Raw genomic sequence first — 23,354 nt, 5'->3', positions numbered from 1 at the left:
TATTTGTAATCAATATTTTCCATAAATGCATTAATTAGGTTGCAGTTAAAGGTTTATCATTCAAAATATACGTGTGTTTGTACTGATTTTAAAAAAGAGTGTCAATTTAAAGAATTCCCTTTGGCATTGTCACAAACTATCAATACCAGATTGTGGACCTGTCGAATCATTACCGAACGGACGCATTGATCTGAATGATCCATCCAACATGACGTATGGTGCCTCCGCTAACGTCACATGTGAATCTGGATTTGACGCTAGTATAGATCAAGTTACCTGTTTAAGTAATGGATCATGGTCAGAAGCATTTTGTTTGCCTAAAGGTAGTATTCATCGTTGGTTATATTAGTTCGATATTTTGTATCTGGCGTTGAGTTATTAGTTGATGTCTTTAATCGTGTGCTTATCAATCAAACTATAGGTATAATATTTGCAGTTTTAAAAGCTACATTAATTGCCTTTATTTCACTAATAAACAATATATCACCCTGTTTATTATTTTGTTAAAATATCTTTGCTGAATAGTCTTAAAGCGTTAAAATCTTTACTGTTTTTGGCATTTAAATCCATTGTGCATTTACTATTATGTTATTGGAAGTATTAGAACATATGGAAGAGGAAATTATGGTTTCACATTATCCCCCCCCCCATTCTTCTGAACTATCGTTTACAGATTGTGGATCTGTTGAAACTATTTCGAATGGACAAATTGATCTGAATGATCCATCCAACACGACATATGGTGCCGCTGCCAACGTCACATGTGAATCTGGATTTGACGCCAGTATAGATCAAGTGACATGTATAAGTAATGGATCATGGTCAGAAGCATTGTGTTCGCCTAAAGGTAGTATTCATCGGTGGTAAGAGTAGTTTGACATTTTGTATCTGGCGTTGAGTCATTAGTTGATGTCTTTAATCGTGTGCTTATCAATCAAACTATAGGTATAATATTTGCAGTTTTAAAAGCTACATTAATTCATATTATTTTACTAATAAACAATATATCACCCTGTTTATTATTTTGTTAAAATATCTTTGCTGAATAGTCTTTAAGCGTTAAATCTTTACTGTTTTTGGCATTTAAATCCATTGTGCATTTACTATTATGTTATTGGAAGTATTAGAAAATATGGAAGAGGAAATTATGATATCACATTATTCCCCCCCCCCCCATTCTTCTGAACTATCGTTTACAGATTGTGGATCTGTTGAAACTATTTCGAATGGACAAATTGATCTAAATGATCCATCCAACATGACGTATGGTGCCTCCGCTAACGTCACATGTGAATCTGGATTTGACGCTAGTATAGATCAAGTTACCTGTTTAAGTAATGGATCATGGTCAGAAGCATCGTGTTTGCCTAAAGGTAGTATTCATCGTTGGTTATATTAGTTCGATATTTTGTATCTGGCGTTGAGTTATTAGTTGATGTCTTTAATCGTGTGCTTATCAATCAAACTATAGGTATAATATTTGCAGTTTTAAAAGCTACATTAATTGCCTTTATTTCACTAATAAACAATATATCACCCTGTTTATTATTTTGTTAAAATATCTTTGCTGAATAGTCTTTAAGCGTTAAAATCTTTACTGTTTTTGGCATTTAAATCCATTGTGCATTTACTATTATGTTATTGGAAGTATTAGAAAATATGGAAGAGGAAATTATGGTATCACATTATTCCCCCCCCCCCCATTCTTCTGAACTATCGTTTACAGATTGTGGATCTGTTGAAACTATTTCGAATGGACAAATCGATCTGAATGATCCATCCAACACGACATATGGTGCCGCTGCCAACGTCACATGTGAATCTGGATTTGACGCCAGTATAGATCAAGTGACATGTATAAGTAATGGATCATGGTCAGAAGCATTGTGTTCGCCTAAAGGTAGTATTCATCGGTGGTTAGAGTAGTTTTACATTTTGTATCTGGCGTTGAGTCATTAGTTGATGCCTTAAATCGTGTGCTTCTTAACCAAAATATAGGTTAAATATATGTAACTTTTGAAGTTACATTAATTACCTTTATTTCACTAATAAACAATATATCATCCTGCTTAATATTTTGTGAAACTATCATTGCCGAAGAGTTTTTAAGCGTTAAAATCTTTACTGTTTTTGGCATTTAAATTCATTGTGCATTTACTATTTTGTTATTGGACGTGTTAGAAAATGAGAAAGTGGAAACAATGGTATCAAATTATTCCCACCCCCCCTATTCTTCTGAACTATCGTTTGCAGATTGTGGACCTGTTGAAAGTATACCGAATGGACAAACTGATCTTAATGATCCATCCAACACGACATATGGTGCCGCTGCCAACGTCACATGTAACTCTGGATATGACGCTAGTATAGATCAAGTGATCTGTTTAAGTAATGGATCATGGTCAGAAGCATCGTGCATACCTAAAGGTAGACTTAATTTGCGTTAACGATCATTTGACATTGTGGTTCTCTTGTTGAATAACGATATGAGGCCTTGAATCGTACAGCTCTTCGATTTAATCAAAAGGATGAATAAATATTAAAAGCAGTGGTTCTTTTGAAGGATACTGTGTTTAATATGAAAATAAGCTGCAAACATACACTGTATTTGTAAGTTATGAGACGATAGTTGATTTCTGTAAAATATTAGGCACTTAACAATCATTTCATCTTTGTGCATTTGTAGCGATTTAATACACGGTTACAGTTTTGTTATTTGTAATCAATATTTTCCATAAATGCATTAATTAGGTTGCAGTTAAAGGTTTATCATTCAAAATATACGTGTGTTTGTACTGATTTTAAAAAAGAGTGTCAATTTAAAGAATTCCCTTTGGCATTGTCACAAACTATCAATACCAGATTGTGGACCTGTCGAATCATTACCGAACGGACGCATTGATCTGAATGATCCATCCAACATGACGTATGGTGCCTCCGCTAACGTCACATGTGAATCTGGATTTGACGCTAATATAGATCAAGTTACCTGTTTAAGTAATGGATCATGGTCAGAAGCATCGTGTTTGCCTAAAGGTAGTATTCATCGTTGGTTATATTAGTTCGATATTTTGTATCTGGCGTTGAGTTATTAGTTGATGTCTTTAATCGTGTGCTTATCAATCAAACTATAGGTATAATATTTGCAGTTTTAAAAGCTACATTAATTGCCTTTATTTCACTAATAAACAATATATCACCCTGTTTATTATTTTGTTAAAATATCTTTGCTGAATAGTCTTAAAGTGTTAAAATCTTTACTGTTTTTGGCATTTAAATCCATTGTGCATTTACTATTATGTTATTGGAAGTATTAGAAAATATGGAAGAGGAAATTATGGTATCACATTATTCCCCCCCCCCATTCTTCTGAACTATCGTTTACAGATTGTGGATCTGTTGAAACTATTTCGAATGGACAAATTGATCTGAATGATCCATCCAACACGACATATGGTGCCGCTGCCAACGTCACATGTGAATCTGGATTTGACGCCAGTATAGATCAAGTGACATGTATAAGTAATGGATCATGGTCAGAAGCATTGTGTTCGCCTAAAGGTAGTATTCATCGGTGGTTAGAGTAGTTTGACATTTTGTATCTGGCGTTGAGTCATTAGTTGATGCCTTAAATCGTGTGCTTCTTAACCAAAATATAGGTTAAATATATGTAACTTTTGAAGTTACATTAATTACCTTTATTTCACTAATAAACAATATATCATCCTGTTTAATATTTTGTGAAACTATCATTGCCGAAGAATTTTTAAGCGTTAAAATCTTTACTGTTTTTGGCATTTAAATTCATTGTGCATTTACTATTTTGTTATTGGACGTGTTAGAAAATGAGAAAGTGGAAACAATGGTCTCAAATTATTCCCCCCCATATTCTTCTGAACTATCGTTTGCAGATTGTGGACCTGTTGAAACTATACCGAATGGACAAATTGATCTTAATGATTCATCCAACACGACATATGGTGCCTCCGCTAACGTCACATGTAACTCTGGATATGACGCTAGTATTGATCAAGTTACCTGTTTAAGTAATGGATCATGGTCAGAAGCATCGTGTTTGCCTAAAGGTAGGCTTAATCGGTGTTTAGAGTAGTTTGACATTTTGTATCTGGCGTTGAGTTATTAGTTGATGCCTTTAATTGTGTACTTCTTAACCAGAATATAGGTTGCAAATATATGCAATTGCAGAAGTTACACTAATTACATTTACCTACTAATAATCAAATGATCATCCTGTTTTAAATTGTGTGAATATTTCCTTGCTAAATTTGTTTTTAGCTTAAATCTTTACTATTTTTAGCATTTAAATCAATTTTGTATTTACCTTTATGTTATTGGAAGTTTGAGAAAATGAGAAAGAGGAAATAAAGGTCTCACATTCAATCTTGTTTTCATCTTTCTTAACTATCGTTTTTAGATTGTGGACCTGTTGAAATTATACCGAATGGACGCATTGATCTGAATGATCCATCCAACATGACGTATGGTGCCTCCGCTAACGTTACATGTGAATCTGGATTTGACGCTAGTATAGATCAAGTCACCTGTTTAAGTAATGGATCATGGTCAGAAGCATCGTGTTCGCCTAAAGGTAGTATTCATCGGTGTTTAGAGTAGTTTGGCATTGTGTAGCTGTCGTTGACTCATTAACTGATGTCTTTAATCGTTTGCCTCTTAACAAAAATATAGGTTACATAATGTAGAGGGTGGGTACAACGACGAAACCACACAATTTTGGAGTTTGAATATTTATTGATAATGTTGTCGAAAGAAACCTAAAACATATAATAAAACATATAAAATATATGCTAATCTTATTACTTATGACACAAAATACAATGACAACGGACAGTGATCGGTAAATACATCAAGGTAGACATCGCGGTTTAATACATAAAACATTGTAAGAAGTATGAGTAATAAACTTACCAGGCACGTCTAAATAATAATTATATATGAAAGAATTTAAATACTTCAGCTCCAAGATAAGAGCGAATTTTAAATAAATGAGTAACAACTGTTACAATTGCAGTCTTGACTTGCGTCGTGACGATTTAGAATGGAATGATTTATGTGTTTATGTAAATCAGGGCATCTGCAATGAAGCGGGAAAAGGGAAAAAGGGCATTATGAACCAATCAATCACTGTCCTAATAGAGACAAACTCACATAACCAGTATTTACGCCCTGACGCACTCATCAACGGACATTGACGGACAGTAACGCAAAGAGGACATTAACCACGTAGCACGACACTAAACAGACAAGCATCCGCAAAAGAGTGCGGTTAAAACGCTTTGCAGAAGAGTTGCCCAAAGGGTGAAAAGGGTGAAAAGGGGTAGTGCGCGTTTTCCTTTATAACCTTGGACTCAAAGTTACGACCCTGATTCGAGTGTAACAGCTCGGGTAAACTGTAGTGAACTATAAAGTTTTCATAAAGGGCATTGGCTGTGGTAGTCGCCTGTTGGTTGCGACACGGAATGGCCTTAGCACAACGGGTGATGTGGTCCGTTATGACAAGGACATCCTCGTATCCACCCCTGTACCTCTCGAGCCAAGCTGCATCGGTCGCATGGTGTTGATGGATACGAGTTCTGCGCGCGGTACCACAGGCGTCTTCCTACAGACACAAGAAAGACAGGAGGAAACATGATCCTCAAAGGATTCCAGACCCGGCCAAACGAAGCGTTGGCGGGCGAGCCATAGAGTCTTGTCACTGCCAGGATGGCCGACATCATGGTGGATACGAAGAAAAGCAACAGAGATCGAAAGGCATTTGGTTGCACTCAAAGAAACCAAGATTGCCAACAAAAATTACGGTATTTTGCTTGTCTTCTTCTTCTATTTCGACTTGCAAGTAACCTGAACGTAATTGTAATTTGGAGAAGAATCTAGAACCTACCTCTTTTGCGAATCGCACCGCAGTCAAGCATATCTTTAAGATGCTGACATACCTCCTCATACATTCCTGGTGGAATCTTGCGGTATGGTTGCTTAAAGGCCATGTCATTGGTAAGAACTATCTTATGTTTGACGATATTGGAACAACCTGTAGAAAAGATATGACGCCAATTACTATGTACTTGGCGAACCCGAAGAATCTGATCTGGTGACAAGTTGTCGAAGTCGGTTTTGACACTAAGATCGTCAACTGGGTCAAGACTAGAAGAAGAGGAAGAAGGAAGTGAAGAAGCAAGATTTCAACGACCTTGATCTCGTCTACAATACATATGTCTGACTTTGGCCGAATGATGACAGGTTTAGCAGTCATGTTGCACAACCTTACAGTGACCTTGACATTATGACCAAGGTGAGGTCCTTCAAAACATGGGGTCTAACAAGAAATTGGCTATCAAGAGAAATGTTCTCAGTTCTTCCGAACATCATGTCTAAAAGCTCTGGCAATTCCGGGTAACAGACTCATACGGACCGTGTTATACAGTATGCTCATTAATGGACTTTACTGTAATAGGTTCAAAGACTAGGGCATCGAAAGCCGATTGCTAAGAATCAGGCAACGGACGGGCGGGTGCGGCGGACGCCGACTTACAACGTCTAATAATATTGGTGCCCAATCACCGGATGACTGCCACTGTCAGGAACTATAAGTACTGGAATATCAAGTTCAAAATTCAAAGCAGGAACAGCCAAAGATATTTCAATATAGCAAAAAATGTCAAATTTGTTACCATTGGCAACCGTAACATTCATGTCAATATTCAAATCAGACAATTCCTTCAACGGAGGCTTACTAGGCAAAGACTTAAAGAAGGTATCACTAATAGTAGTGACCATGGAACCACTATCTATCAGACTTATAACAGGAACTGAATCGATGATAACATTGGACGTATTTGACGCACCAACGTAAGATCAGAAAAACTTACAGGATGGCCGAAAACAGTGCCAACACCTAGGTGGCCACTAGCAGGGGCGGCTAAAAGTTTGGGTGACTAGGGAAATGACCAAAAGAAGAATGGCGGCCATCACCTCTACCACGCCGAGAACCCCGGTTACCACATGCGTATACATGGGGTGTCGGAGGTCCGCAACCATGCTGTCTAGGAGGTGTCGCCTTGGAAGGGGGAAACAAAGGAGGAATGTATCAACATCAGACTGGACAGAAGAGATCCGGGAAGTCAGAAAGCTTCTTATCAAAGTTGGGGTGCTGAGAACTGGAGTGCATTGATTGCTGTTGGCTAGAAGCATGTCGAAATTTGGTATAGAAAGGGACAGCTCCTTATGAACCTGCCGGACATTCCGGAGAAACGCGTCATAATCTGCTGCTGCGTCTAACTGGTGGCGTGTTTTGGTGCGCAACAGCTCAATGCGCAAACTAGACCATTGTCTTTTGCAAAGCAGCTCGTTACGATTTGTCAACGAGATGCGGCCGCTGTCAAAAGCTTGAGTCAAAGCCGACTCGAGCCGACAACCAAAAGAAGTGACCGACTCATCTTGTCTCTGAGCCAATTCGAAAACATGATATGAATAAGGGCAAATATGTATAACCTAGTCTGACAGGTCAACATATGTAACATATTATGTACAAAGAACTCAGAAACGCACAAAAAACAAATAACTATTTAAATGAATACAGTGACTTGTCAAAGACACCTAACCGGTCACGCAAGGGAATTTTGGGATGGGATAAAGCAGGGGTTATGTGTATAGGTGTAGTTGTATATGTGTAGTTTAAGTGTATATGTGTAATATGTGTGAATTATGGAAAACCCAATAATTAATACATTTAACAGTTTTCTAATGATAAATATGACTTCAACTAACTTATGTGCTGAACTAAGTCTAAAGCATGTATAAATCAATAAAAAGCGTGCACAAATAAGCAAATCAATGTATGCAACCAAAATACATGCAGGAATACAAGGCAAGATCAGAATAATCCAGCAAAATGAAAATAATCAAGCAAATAGAGCAAAGAAATACTAAACTAAGGCACAAGTAAAGAAAGAAAACATTTAAAGCACAGTCAATTGATAAGCAATTCAAAAGGAGACGTGTGTACAATCAATTAAACCTATAAATACAGATGTCAAAATAAATTGTCAAAAAAATACCAGGTCACGAAATTATGTCACAAATTAAAATGCCTGACGATGTACAAAATGACAGATACAATTTCGAGCAAAACGGACAAAATCAATAACAAATGAAATGAAATAAACCAAAAATGTATATACTCTTACCGTAAATAAATCTAAATATCGAAGAATAATCCAACAATCCAGGCCACGCTGTTTTCACTTAATGAATGTCAACTAGCCGGTTTATTCACAAGAAAAAAATAGTTCAGCTAAAATATCAAAGCCTTACAAGTTATGTATAAATTAAGGGTACTCACGGTTCCACTACGAAAAAGCACACACAAATACAATCCACAATTACAAAAAGCACATATATCACAGACAAAACACAAATAAATCCTTACACGGTCCTCCTCTTCTGTCACGTGACACGCGATCAGCTGAAAACTGTCAAATTTCACAGATATAAAGTAAATAAAACAGGATTAGAGTCTCTCGCGAAATATACTACACGATTAGGGAAGATTGGTGGGGGAAAAGGACAGGGGGGTATACTGCACGATCAGGGAGGATGGGTGGGGTAAAATGACAGGTGTGTATACCAATACGGAGGTCCCGGCGGATCTTCTGGGCTTCTCAGCCTCTATCAGGGCGTTAAAACGCAGACAAAATCCCCTCAACGTCTGGTCTGGAGGACACGACGGCCTGGCTCTGGACAACGCCAACCGCGATTGGGGAGCCATTTGTAGTGGGTGTGTGACAAGGTCGAAACCACTCAAATTCGGAGTTCGAATATTTATTTATAACGTTGTCGAAGGAAACCTTAAACATATAATAAAACATATAAAAGCGTATGCTAATCTTATTACTAATAACGCAAAATACAATGACTATGGACAGCGATCGCTTAATATATCAAGGGATTCTTCGCGGTTTAATACATAAAACATTCTAAGAAATATGCCTAATAAACTTACCAGGCACGTCTGAATAATAATTATATATGAAAGAACTTAAATATTTCAGCTCAAACATAAGAGCGAATATTAGATAAATGTGTAACAATTGTTACAAATGCAGTCTTGACTTGCGCCGATGACGATTCAGAATAAAATGATTTATGAGTTTATGTAAATAAGGGCGTGTGCAATGAATCGGTAAAAGGGGAAAAATGCATTATGAACCAATCAATCACTCTCATAAATATAGATAAACTCGCATAACCAGTATTTACGCTCTGACGCACTCGGACACCGACGGACATTGACGGAAAGTAACGCAGAGAGGACAATAACCACGTAGCATGACATTAATCACGACGAGACAACAAATACACAATAAAATACAAGACAATATACGACATAGAACCATACCAAACACACCAACTGATAAAATACTGAAATATGCACAATGCTACACAGATTTGCAATTTCAGAAGTTAATTAACTTTATTTCACTAATATACAATCACCCTGTTTAAGATTTTGTAAATATATCCTTGGTGAATTGACTTTCAGCATTAAAATCTTAACTGATTTTGGCATTTCAATCCAGTGTGCATTTACTATCATATTATTGGAAGTTTCAGAAAATGAGAAAGAGAAACCATTTTTTCACATTAAACCTTTTCCCGATTCTTTTGAACTATCGTTTGCAGAATGTGGACATGTTGAAACTATACCGAACGGACAAATTGATCTGAATGATGCAGTAAACACGACATATGGTGCCGCCGCTAACGTTACATGTGACCCAGGCTTCGGCGCTAGTAAAGATCAAGTGACCTGTTTAAGTAATGGATCATGGTCAGATGCATCGTGCACACCTAAAGGTAAACTTAATCGGTGTTAAGTGTCGTTTTACTCTTTGTTCTTCTCGATAAGACCCGAGTTGATACATTTAATCGTATGTGTCTTAAGTTAAGGCAATTGCACAATATCAATTATAAACAATATATCACATTGTTTGATATTTTGTGAAAATGCTTTTACAGAAGCGTTTTAAACGGTGTAATCGTTTCTGCTGTTTGACAATAAAATGGATTGTTTATTCCATTTCATGTTACTGAAAGTTATGGAGTAATATAATTTCGAACAATGTTCTTAAAATTAATAGTTTCGCTATTGTTCTGAACTATTGTCTGCAGATTGTGGACCTGTTCAATCGATACCTTACGGACAGATTGATTTGAATGATCCAACCAACACGACATATGGTACCGCCGCTTACGTCACATGTGACTCTGGCTTTGACGCCAGTATAGATCAAGTGACGTGTTTAAGTAATGGATCATGGTCAGGGGCATTCTGCTTGCCTAAAGGTAAGCCTACTGTTGTTGCACTATGCTATAGTTGTGACATATAAGCACTGAATTGCTCTGCAGTATTCATTTTTCCACTAAATGTTATGTCAATTTCATGTAGCGTTCGAGTAAATATTTTTATAAATTTCGTTATTCCTTCTTTATCAAGTTATTTTTCGGTAGCAAATGTATAAGCAAAACGGTTATGTACAGTTGTCTGCATATTGTTCAACTGAAAAACTGTATTGACGCCATAAAAAAGTTGATTACTTTTTAACTTTATACGGTCAAACTACGTATTCACATTCAAATACAAGCATTGTACATTAATAAATACTGGCATGTTAGCCTCGGCACAATTATTGAAATTACATTCATTACAAAGGTGAAGACCGGTTTGGGTAAAATTGCCTCTGCAACTAAATTGCCTTTACATTACATTTGTAGAATGCGGGCATCTGCCACCTTTATTTAATGGAATGTTTATAATCAACGACGGTGACACAACATTTGGATCGGAAGTAAATGTTACGTGTAATCTGGGGTTTCATGCGGATGTCGATCAGATCAGATGTCTTTCAAATGCCACCTGGGAAAAAGCAGCATGCTTACCCAGAGGTATGTATGTAGATTCCCAGAACATTAACAGTGTGTTTAATTAAGCAGACTACTTTAAATGGCAATATAGAATGAATTATTTGATTCACCAATAAGATACGATTTAAATCTATTAAGCCAAAATTGCTCTTTTTCTGAATAACACAATAGAAACTACGGCGAAAATCAAAATAGCCTTTAACTGAGGAAAGATTCTGTTGCATAGCCTTCCATAATACCAACGTCGGTGAGGGCAAACAGAAAATAAATTATATCTTGTTTTGAAGAACAACCTTTTTTTCAATACATACATTTTTTCACAATATCTTGTTTCGGTAACCTTGACTAAGGATTCTCTTCAGAGACTTGTTAAAATTGCGTATGTTTTTTCTCTAAGATAATCTAAATGCCTTTTCGTAAAAGATTATCCAAGCAACACAGTATTCTGGCTTCTTGGCGTTACATTTACAAATATGAAAGTTGTTCAATAAAACATTGAGAAATAGTGACTTCCTGGTTACATAAATGCAAATATCGTTCTAAAAATGGTTATTACCACAAAGCCAGAAGTGATTGTTGATTGAATGGTGCCAAATATTTTATCACCTGGAACAATTACAAAGCTTGTAACACTTTCTGTGTAAAAAATTAAACGATATAAAGCCAAAACTCGACAAAAATATATTATAAAATGTTCAAAGCTCTTCAAAACAGCTAATTAGACTGAAAGGGTGGTCTCTGTCATGCTTGCAAAAGATTAAACCAAGCATTCGATGACACCTGATTTGTTTGTGTTTTTGTTCTTCCAATATTCATATGAAAAACTACAGAAGTCAAAAGTTTAAACATAAACCCCGCTTTTTCCCGTTTAATGGCACAGGGTAAACGCCAAAGACATACAACACAAGAACAAAACGTCACAAACAGGAAATGTGGAACAAAACTTGCATTGTGCCGATTTCCTAAATAGACTGTTAAAATGGCTGCCAACTGCAAATGAAATTGAAAGTGTTTTCAGTTTATTTTCCATTGTAGATTGTGGATCAGTCGATGTTCCGGCCAATGGCACAATAGAAAACCCAAACGAAACTTCTTTCAAAAATGTGACACGATTCAAATGTAATCTTGGCTATACTTTGATTGGAAACGTTTCGATGGTGTGTTCTGTAAATTCCAGCGGCATTATGTTTTGGAGTGGAGCTATCCCGACTTGTCGAATAAAAGGTAGCGTATTGCATTTTTAGTCGGAAATGTTGTGGTTTTTAATCTTGCCTTATATGCACACAAAACTTAATTATTAGACACTTTTTTTTCGAAATTTGGTAACTTCGTATCTTTTATATTTTGCTTATAGACTGTGCAGCATTAGGTAGGCCAGATAATGGAGAAGTACATTATCAGAGCACAACATATCGCCAGAATGCGACTTATAAGTGCAACAATGGATATGAACTGGTTGGAGATAGAGTTCGACAGTGTCAGGCATCAGGGGTTTGGGGAGGGGCACAACCGTCTTGTCTTGCCAAAGGTATGTGGTTAATGATATTACCAGAGGTACATTGTGTTTGATATTGTCACATGTATGTGCGTTAAGATATTACCACAAATGTATTGTCTATGAAATGACTACATGTATATTACCACATTGTACATTGCTTATGATATAACCATAGGTATATTGTTTATGATATAAACATTTAATATTTCAATGCTTTTATTGTCATTTTACTTCCGTTTCACATTTTTCTGTCAAACAGGAGTTCTCTTTCTTTCTCCCCAAGTAGGCATGAGAACGTAAAGAGAAAACGTTAATATAAATGTGTCTTTATTGTATTGACATATCTTACAATGATAACCAGAGGGGGAGCACTGGTCTTCTACCGAGATACAATTAACATTGAACATAGTATCTTTACAGAGAAACCTCGTTTGACTTGTAAAAACAACACAGACACAAGAGGTACCCTATGGACAGAGATTCTCGCAAACAGCACACGTTCATATGACTGCAAAGGTGATTACAAAGGTGAGTTAAGGGTGCAATATATGTAATAGATAAGGCTACCACATCACGAGTTATGGAAAATAAACTCAAACGCTTGGTGCGCGTGTATAATTTCAATCATGTCGTTAGTGGATCTTGTAACTGTATTGTACGACGTTGTAAATCACAAGATATTAAATAACTTACGTGCGTTGAATTAATAACGTTGATATTTATCCGGACCCTATTACCACATGTATATACATGTTACCATTTCGATATGGGGATTAAAGGTATAGACGATAACAAAAAACATATTTCCGACATGTCAGAAACGACAGTTTCCGCACAATTTATCACAAATTCCACAAGGTTTCATAATTAATTTGATCATAGTCAATGGAAATGAACGGGAAAACAAAAACAATACGAAAAAAAACAGGATAGCAATATGCACAATAAAGTATATATGGAGACCGGAGGTAACACACATATATTTAGCACGACTGAAAGTATACTTTTAACAATAACAGATTTTACACAGCCTAAAAAAGTTCAGTGAAAACATACAGGGGTTGGGGTTCTTCCTCACAACTCTGACGTGTTGCTTATATATGTCTGTGATAGGTAACATGTCTCGAAGATGTCGCCCAGACGGTACATGGGAGCTACCAAAGTACAACTGTGTCAGAGAAGCAGTGGAGAATGTCAATAATCAAGTAAGAAATTTGCTTCTTAACTTTCTGAATTCTTGTTCAGATGAGAACGTGTCACCAAGGTTTTCCAAAAGCGTTTCTTTTTTCATTATACAAAATAAGATGAGTAATGATAAAAAGTTAGAATATAAATAGCTTTTGAAACAAAACATTTGATTTTTAAGGAGTATGACATTAACAATGCGAACCCCTTTTAAAGAGTTAGATATCAATATAATAATAAATGTCGGAATATAGCTCATTGAGCTTAGGTTTCTTGTTGTGTTTCTGTAGTTCTTCACATAAATAATGATTTACCCGACTTTACATAAGGAATTTTGTATATTGCATGTATTCGACAAATGTATATGATTAAAATGAATGCACACAGCTCAATGACCTCACGACGAAAGCTGATGTTACAACGGAAGATATATCAGAGGCACTAAACACTTTGACCGCTGTTACTTCTACAAATGGGACAGATGGTTCAACAGGTCTTACAGATGGAGAGATAACAGCGCTTTCTGGTTCATTAGAGAATGTTGCCGCTCTTCTTAGCAACTCTACTAATGATCTCGTTTCTGTGAATATCACCGAGGTAATACAAACAGTTTATGATCAATTGCACAATAGTTTAAATTTAAATAATGTATAAGTAACACTAATACATGTGCCTAAACGGGTATGTATTACTTCATTATAATAATTATGTATAACTGTTCATTTTAAATTGAAGAGTTTCATGGAGTCAGCCAGCAATTTGTTTGATCCATCCAACCAAGAAAGCTGGAAGGCAATGAAGGAAACAGTACGTAATCGGTTTTTGTCGGTAAATTCCCTGAATTTAGGTTACGTATCAGTACATTAACTGTATAAAAAAATATTATCATTACGATGCCCAGTCTACTAGTCGCGATTAATATGTTACTTGGATGTCACACTGGTATTAAGTATAAAGTGTTGATATTGAATATCCTTTTCACTCGCCTGTGGTTTATTACGCGCGTCTTCCATCCTAGTTTAAATATGTTATTAATAGTTCCTTGAAAATTGTCTATAAACATCAGGTTTCTACCAAGCGCTCTCGAGCATTCTCTTCTTAAAGTTGTCCCGGATTCCAATCCATGTCTGGTTAAATTTCTTATTAACAAAGCCAGATTATTGAGTTGGGACCGGGTATTCCAATCGTCCACCCGCAAAAGAGTTGTGGTACATCATTTAAACATTTGAACAAAAAGAGATTGATCGAATGATGTTAAGTTCAACATTTAAATTAATGTAAAAATCCTCATAAAACTCTGATTCATCAGAACAACAAGGGGGCAGAAAAGATGTTGAAAGCTGTCGATTCCGTAGGGTCTGCTATAAGAAGAAGTATTCAAAATGGTAATGAATCATCTGCCACCATTATCAAGACAAATGTTGCCTTAGAAGTGAAAAAGATTGATAAAGAAAATATTGAGTTTCCTGCAAAATCTTCAGTTGACGGTACAGCCGATGCTAAAAAAGATTGGATTTATAACTCCAGCAGTAAATTGTCTTTGAACAATGGTGCATTTCAAGGTACGGGCTGTTTACACAGCGCAAACATATAACAGACAATTCATCGAATATCCCTTGAAAAGGATTGAACTCAACAACTAAACAATAAAATGTCTCTTATGATAGACCAATACATTTAGAATACTCGGTTGAAGTGAATAAAGGTATTCCTGAAATAAAATGCTAATGTAAAATACTATTTTATCTAATGTCACATGTGTCGTTTTATCAAACTATCATTCAGTTGACTGAAAACTATTTTTGAAAGAAAACAATAATGGTTGAATTGTGGTAACTTTCATGTTCTTCTAAGGAAACGAAACTTACATCACCACAGCTATAATGTATCGGGACATGTCTGATATTCTGCCAACACAATCAAGTGAAAATGCAACAGGGTTCGTATTGCTTAAAGAAAGACACATTAAAAAGATAAAAACGACTTTATTAGAAAATATAAATGTGTTTACTTTCTGTTAGTCTTGACTGTTGTGTATTTTCATTTTAATTCCGTTTAAAACCTATTTGGTTTCACTGTGATATGGCTGATTTTCTTCTTCAGAAACGGGAACCAAAACGAAATAAATGGTCCTGTGTTGTCATTGTCGCTTGATCCAGATATAAAGTACCTCGATCCTCCAATTAGAATAACATTCGGACACTTCTTGGTATGTGTTGATATCATTGTTTAAGGGCATTTGTAAACAAAAACATAAATTGGATTTTCATAGGAACACATGATTAATATTGCTACATCATCATTCAGTAGAAAAGAAATATCGATTTTATACATAAAAAGTGGTCGTAAGGGGACAACACGGGGCATACTTGAAGTTTTCATTATATTACTAAAACATTAAGTTATGCCTTTTCCAGACGAATTTGTCAGAGCCATCATGTAACTACTGGACATTTGGCGAGTGAGTAGAACTAATCTGACTTTACTTTATGTCAATGTTCCCGGGTTAATGATCATCTTGTACAAATGAGTTCAATTTAAAATAGACTGATGTAAGGACTAGCAGAAGTGTTCCCAGATACTTAACGTTGAACCTAACATTCAATGTTGTTTGGGGCGTTAAAAAGATAGATTAATCAACACGAGATCTATTGTCCATGTTCTACATTCATCTGATACTAAGACTGGGTGTAATCATGAACTATATTAAGGTTATTGTATAGGCCAGTTGCTAGGTAATTAAATGTTACCTATTGTAGAGACGACCTAGCTGGAGGATGGTCAACAGATGGATGTTCCGTGGAGTTTTCTTCACAAAACCAGACTGTCTGTAAATGCACCCATCTAACTAACTTTGCTGTGCTGATGAGTCCATTTGAGCAGGTATTATATTCTCAATGATTAGTGCCAGTGACACTTATGTGTGCAAATCGAATGGTAGCCACTTACTTTACCACATTTTAGATTGTTTTGGTCATTCGGGATCATTGAACACGTTTAAGTGATTCATGAAAACTTTGCCACAAAATGAATATCCTCTAGAACTGATGGGTCGTAGGTAGAATCTGAGAAATAAAATAACTAAAACACTTTCGTTATTTGAGTAAAACAATACGAATCTCGTAAACTAATTATATGTATTTTTCAGGCTGATGCGGATTCAATTCCTTTGCGCATAGTTTCCATCGTTGGAATTGCTGTATCCATGTTCTGTCTTCTGTTAACATCGTTTTTGTACATCTGCTTATGGAGGTAAGAGTTCTACACTTTTTAAGATTACAACTTATTTGAATTTAAGCATACAAAAGGTCGCCGGTTATCTGGATTTGTCTATCTGCGGATGATAATCGAGGAACGATCGTCTTGTTCTTCATCAACCTCTGTATTACTGTTGTTCCATGTCTCTCTAAAGATACATTTAGAGTTACGACCCTGCTGTGTTGCTCCATAATACCTGTTTTGGACTGCTGTTCTTTGTCTCTCTGTACTAACCTGATGAACGACTATGCTGTTTTTTGCCTGAACCTTTGTTTTTTCTTCAAAGTTGTATAGAAACGATAAGAACGACCCTGCTGTAACTCTCCTGAACAGCTGTGCTATCATTTTGTTCTTTGTTTCCATATAGGCTCTTCAGAACGACGGAGCTGGAATCCTCCTTAACCTCTGTGTTGCCTTGTTGCTCTTTATTTCCTTGCAGATATCTCAAGAACAACCAAGCTGTATTTCTCCTGAGCCTCTGTACTGCCCTGTTGTTCTTTGTTTTCGTATAGGTATCTGAGGAGCGACACAGCTGAAATTCTCCTACCTTATGTATTGCACTGTTGTTCTTTATTTCCATATAGGTACCTCAAGAACGACCGTGCTGTAATTCTCCTAGACCTCAGTATTGCACTGATGTACTTTGTTTCAATATAGGTACCTCAAGAACAACCGTGCTGTAATTCTCCTAGACCTCTGTATTGCACTGTTGTTCTTTGTTTCCATATAGGTACCTCAAGAACGACCGTGCTGTTATTCTCCTGAACCTCTGTATTGCCTTATTGTTTTCCTACATCGTTTTCCTGGCCGGAGTCGACAGAACCGAAAGCAAGGTAATTTTAATATATGCAGTCGTAACTTAGTTTCTATTTTAAGCACACGTATGTGCTATTTTTTCTTTCTGTCATACTTGTATTATAAAAAAGGGTTTAATTGTCATCTTCATTTCGTCCAATTTTACTCTAAGAATCATTTTTGGTGATACAGGAGTTTTGTACAGTTGTTGCAGCCTTATTGCATTATATATACTTGGTCGTGTTTTGTTTGATGCTGGCGGAGGGAATAGACATTGCATACACAGTTCTTTATGTATTTGCTACAAGATCACGGGCGAGATCATTAGTTATTGCATCATGGGGTATGTATCCATAAGCAATGTTGTATCATAATGTAAGCCTTTTATTAGGACACGAAACTGTTCAAGATTGGTAATCCGCCTGAAATTATCTAGCTACAGTTGTTTAACTCAATCAATAAACTATAAATGTAATATGAAGGTACCGTCACTAAATATGTGATAATTTACAGAATTAAACCAATGTTATAGAGATGCAAAGTTTCTTTATTCCTCGTGTAAAGATACAAAACTTATAATGTATACAATTCCAATAGTTTTGCCAGCTGTCATTGTCGGAATATCACTCGGAGCAACTCAGACACAAGGATATGGGAATACTTACTTGTGAGTAGATAAAGCATAGAAGTCACATGACGTCAATTGCCCTTACCGACATAGTATTATATGCTTGACCTTGTTTTGACATTTCCATAAATCATTCTTAGTTTATTTGGTCAAACTATTTTTATTTCAGTTTTAATGATCATCTTGAATTTGATAAAGAGTTTAATTAAGGCGATTCCTTATTCGAAAATTAACTGACGGTGACTATTAGTCGTTTTATAAATTGTTCACCTTAATGTTGTTTTTGGGACACCTAGGCTTCGTGTTGTAGATAACGGATGGACAGATTTGGTCTGATGAATGATTTAACATTGATGTTTTATGTTTATATTTGATTATAACAGAATAGTTAACTTTGAGGTGCACGGATGTTTATTTGAAATAAAAGACATTTAATCAATACCCCTTACTAGCATGCCTACCTCAGCGCAAACGTTTTATAACAGCTTCTCCTCCATAAACGCATTGACTATATAGAACATTTTAGTTATTTTAAGTAATTCAAAACAGTACATATTATAATATAGATACGACCACCAAAATAGCAACAGAGAAAGTAAATCCAGTCCAAAAGTTCATTAAATACCTTCACTGATCTTGTTTTTTTTAATGTCGACATAATTCATTCCCCATGAAACATTTAACACACTATACGATAGCTATTTAAATCTAACAACAATTCAAACAAGAGGTTTAAATGTAATCTTAACTTTTAAAATTTAAGTAAAACAAAGATTTCAGGAATATTTTAGCATTTGTGAAGCTATAGAATATTTGATTTTACCAAAGACAAATGAGAGAGAAGTTTGCCCTTATAGTTGTTCATAAACATAGCACACAGATTCTTATTTTATTTTATATATGAATGGGAAATTCTTGAATATACAAATCCTGATCAATACATTTCAATAGTTCCAAACGGGAAATCATAGTTTAACTTAATGAGCCTAGGTCACCTTAAACAATAAAACTAAATTATTAAACAATGCCGTTCTGAATTTAAAATACAAATGCATGTAACAATAAAACAGTGGCATTTAACACAGTGATCTAAAAAGAATTTTCAGACTCAATTGCTAGGTAAAAGTTTGAGATTAAACCGTATATTCATGATTCGCATTTAATTTGGCAAAACCCCGATATAGATGTTAGGTCCAACAGAACAACACTTTTAATTATGTCAAAACTCTCTTTCAGCTGCTGGTTATCTATATCACGTGGTGTAATATGGGCGTTCGTGGCGCCTGCCTTGCTCATTATATCGGTAAGTGTTAAATGGGACTTTTGATTTTGCTTCACGTGTGCTTTGTTTAAACTATATGAAGTATTCAAATATATAGCATGTAGTCTTTAACTTAATTGTTATATTTCAGTTAAACATCATATGTTTGGTCCTTGTTTTCCGCAAAATGCTGAGAATGAAATCAATGGAATCTAAGAAAACGACAGAAAAAATCCAGTACGTAAAGTTCTCTCATCTAGTAAAAATAATTGAACATTTTGCCAGATTTTTAATAACATGAAACAAATAATGATATGATTCCATAAAAATCAAATGTAAATTCAAGACAACCTACATCTGACAAATTCCTAATTTTGTTTTTAAGAGAAACATACTGATGATGAAAAAAGTGTAGGTAGGAAAGTTGTAACACAATCAGATTGTGAACACAAGACCCTCGAATAATATGTTTGAGTGTTACTATTTCATATTTTATTAATGAGCTCAAAGTCTTAGACAAGCTACTCAATTGAATGCAACAATCTTTTACAGGACCAGCCTTCGTTCGCTCTGTGTACTAGTCCCTCTGATGGGTGTGTCATGGATTCTGGGCATATTCTATATCAACGAAGATTTGTACTTCATGCAATATCTTTTTGCCATTTGTAATGGTCTTCAGGTGTGAAATTAGCGTTGAAGTATATGTTCATTTTTGTGATAACTAAAGCATATTTTTAAACTGATATTTCTTACCTTTTTATTTAATAATAACGAAATGAGAATTTTATATCATGCGTATTAATAATTTTAGTGTATGAATTAAAATATGCTTTTCTTTATTTCAGGGATTTTTTATTTTCTTATTCCACTGTGCTTTGAATAAAAAGGTAATCCCTGTTTTGGGTTATGCATCAAACGCTGTTTTGGTTGACATTAGACTCGCCTAGAGGTCCAAATGATAATTGTTATTATTGACATCGTCTGCAAAAATTAAGCCTAAGGAGGCATTCACACTATACTCAAAAACAATTTCAAACAATGGATAAAATAATTTCAACAAATATGTTATATGATAATTAATTACAGATACAAAATGGATGTCAAATGAGACAAAGACGTATGTCCGCAATGAGGTCTACGTTCAAAACAACATACGTAAGCTTACTTGATTTTTGTTTGTAAATATGATCTAAGTATTAACAAAGACATAACGTCGTTTTCGAAGTCGGCTTCGTTTTTTTCTAAAACCCGTAAGGAATGAAATCAATGTGTTTGCATGTGATTTTAAAATTTATTTACAAATACAGTTAATAAAATAATTATAGGGTCCTTTGTAAGAATAAGAATGAAATTGAAAGTATGTCCTAGGAAAAGATGATTTGCCATTGTGGCTCACTTGTATTTTCTTTGGAAAAAGCCTTTGATAAATCGCACACAAGGGAATGTTCGTTACGAATTTGAAACTTGTGTTGAGAATAAAAAAAAACCCGACTTAATCTTAATCAAAAGTTGTATTTTTCAAAAATATTTTATATTTGCAGAGAAGTTCGAGTAAGGAGATGTCTAAGTCAAAAGATCTTAAATGTAAGCATAGCGATTTGTCTTCTCCAAGCAAATAGTCATTGTTTAAGTAAGGTTGCATTTACTTGTATTCCATGAACAGTGGCGTAAATTGGTAAATGCAATGTAGTCAGCGGTCTATCCATTCTTTCCGAATAAAATGTTAGGAAGTTGGTTTACTTGTTAATGCACCAGTCAATTGTAACCACGCCCCCACCCCAGGTCCGGGGAATAGCGGGAACTTTGACTTTCGGTCCAAGCCCGAGTAAAATCCCCGTCCTGCGGGGACACACTGATGGTAAAATCCCCGCCAAATGTCCCCTCACTCAATGGACTCTAGGTAAGGCCCATTCCCCGCTATAATTAACGTGAAGACAAAACCACCGCATTTACCCGGCACTGCGGAGCCACCGGAACGGTAAAAACACGGCCCATTTCCCCGGCTATCCCCGGTATCCCCTCGGACCTGCGGGGGCGTGGTTATAATTGACTGGTGCATAACATATTCACTTGAAAGAAAAATACGCCAAAAAATGCACCTCAATCAATTTAGCTGAAAAAAAAATGACCAGGTGGCAAGCTCCGAGTCCACATAGAAATCGACCTACACATCTAAGCCCCTCATAAGAAAATTTAGATTAACCATCACGCTATACCGAATGTTTCTCTCCAAATGTTATTTAAACTTTTACTTGTATTACTTTTTCAGCATCACGTTTTGAGTCTCGAGACAATGACGCACAAATCAACTGGAGAAATCTGGTTTGTTTGTTTTGCTACTTTAACCATGCGTAGGAAGGATCTGGTGCAAATGTGATGCTTCTTGTATGAGTTAAAACATAAAATACCTAACAAAGGCAGACAGATACAATCCGGAATAGAAATCCTTCAGATTCACAAACTACATCCAGTGTTTGATACAGCAGACTTGGTTTGATTGAGAGTGTTCATTGACCATTTTACAGCAATGACATACCGATACTTCGAACACGCACTTTAGTAGAGTTTTATCTTTTTTAATGTATTGAGTTAAGATTCAATCTATAAAGGCAAATATGAACGCGTATTTTAGCATGATCAACTTTCATTTAAGACATACAATTATACGCAGATCATTTTATGTTTCCATAGGTTCTCAATAGAGCATCTGAGACTGACGAAGGTCGACAATTTAACTCGCCAATTGGGGGTGGAGGTTTCGGTCATATTCACCGCCCGACTGTTGCGTTCAACCCTCCTGCTGAATACTCTCCACACACTCATGATAGTCGTCAAAGTATCAAACACAGAGATTTTGGCAATATCGAATTTGACCGAGGCGAGGACAATAACTATGACTACAGAAGACGATCCACTGAGTTGTGATGCTCTAAAAGAAGTCTTAATTCACGTGTTATGCGTCCTCTTTAGACAAGTAATTAAAACTCATGTTCAGCTTAATATTGATATAAAAGCAGATGTTCAAATATATTGTTTAATGAAAATGCTCAAAGTGTATATGACAAACTACAGAAATAAGCTCAGTAGCCAAAAATTTCAAGATAAACCAGTACATGTGATTTAAATAGTCACTCTTGTTTTAGTCCAAAAGTAAGTCTGATTCAATCTTTATATACTATTAATATAGTTTTATAGAAACAATTATAACACATATATGCTGTGATACTTACTAATACTCCGATACTTCAATATCAGTTTTTTCTGTATCACCTAAGTGAAGTGACGACTTTTATTTCTTTAAAGGTCTTTTTCGACGCCAATTCGAAGTTATTGTCCAAATTTAAACGAAATGCAACGCATTTAGACCAGTATGCAACCGATAATGAAATTATTTTTCCGACGATATCCAACGGATTTCTAACCAAAGCCCATACAATTGCCCGGCTGTATTTACAAAATTAGTTATTTTTCAGATAATGTTAGCTAATGGGGGTGGTATTCAAGATGCAACTTTTGGTCATACATCATTGACTGCATTCACTGTAAAGGTCCGTTAATTATATCGAGCGTTGCAATTACCTACATCGTTTTTAGATCCAATTAAGACCAGTATTGAATACCATTCTCGGGGACTGAGTACTTATTCTCAGCACTGACACTCGTGCATTAGTTCCAAAGCGTAGTTATAGTATGCATAATATTATATTTCATTGATTTTAGTATTCAAATTATTATATGAATGTTTGTTATGAATAAAACAACTAAACGAT

At 35.6% G+C, this 23,354-nt stretch overlaps 2 protein-coding genes across 3 annotated transcripts in view; both read left to right on the top strand.

Annotated features, from left to right (window-relative positions):
* The window catches only part of LOC128236963 (sushi, von Willebrand factor type A, EGF and pentraxin domain-containing protein 1-like), a gene marked incomplete at its 3' end in the record, with an annotated part of 27,845 nt that extends 26,587 nt beyond the window's left edge, over positions 1-1,258 (top strand). Inside the window, exons 29-31 of the mRNA XM_052952105.1 lie at positions 150-323; positions 674-847; positions 1,200-1,258. Coding sequence (XP_052808065.1) covers positions 150-323; positions 674-847; positions 1,200-1,258 — 407 coding nt within the window. The remainder of the gene's footprint in view (positions 1-149; positions 324-673; positions 848-1,199) is intronic.
* LOC128238517 (uncharacterized) lies at positions 1,258-23,354 on the top strand. 2 transcript variants are annotated; one of them, XM_052954508.1, is made up of 33 exons: positions 1,258-1,373; positions 1,727-1,900; positions 2,254-2,427; positions 2,863-3,036; positions 3,388-3,561; positions 3,912-4,085; positions 4,436-4,609; positions 9,718-9,891; positions 10,207-10,380; positions 10,810-10,980; positions 11,995-12,183; positions 12,314-12,487; positions 12,878-12,985; positions 13,571-13,662; positions 14,030-14,239; positions 14,378-14,449; positions 14,952-15,204; positions 15,497-15,581; positions 15,746-15,851; positions 16,060-16,103; positions 16,402-16,525; positions 16,791-16,894; positions 17,631-17,733; positions 17,888-18,038; positions 18,293-18,362; positions 19,560-19,626; positions 19,736-19,821; positions 20,137-20,263; positions 20,430-20,471; positions 20,671-20,739; positions 21,126-21,168; positions 21,854-21,906; positions 22,276-23,354. In XM_052954508.1, the coding sequence occupies exons 1-33, from the start codon at positions 1,259-1,261 to the stop codon at positions 22,507-22,509; spliced, it is 4,284 nt and encodes a 1,427-aa protein (XP_052810468.1). In that variant the 5' UTR covers position 1,258; the 3' UTR covers positions 22,510-23,354. The 2 variants fall into 2 exon arrangements, with proteins under 2 accessions (XP_052810468.1, XP_052810469.1); XM_052954509.1 differs by lacking the exon at positions 1,727-1,900.

The sequence above is a fragment of the Mya arenaria genome, chromosome 6 (genome assembly GCF_026914265.1).
Source record: "Mya arenaria isolate MELC-2E11 chromosome 6, ASM2691426v1".
Taxonomy (NCBI): domain Eukaryota; kingdom Metazoa; phylum Mollusca; class Bivalvia; order Myida; family Myidae; genus Mya; species Mya arenaria.
This window is presented reverse-complemented; position numbering and strand designations above follow the sequence as displayed.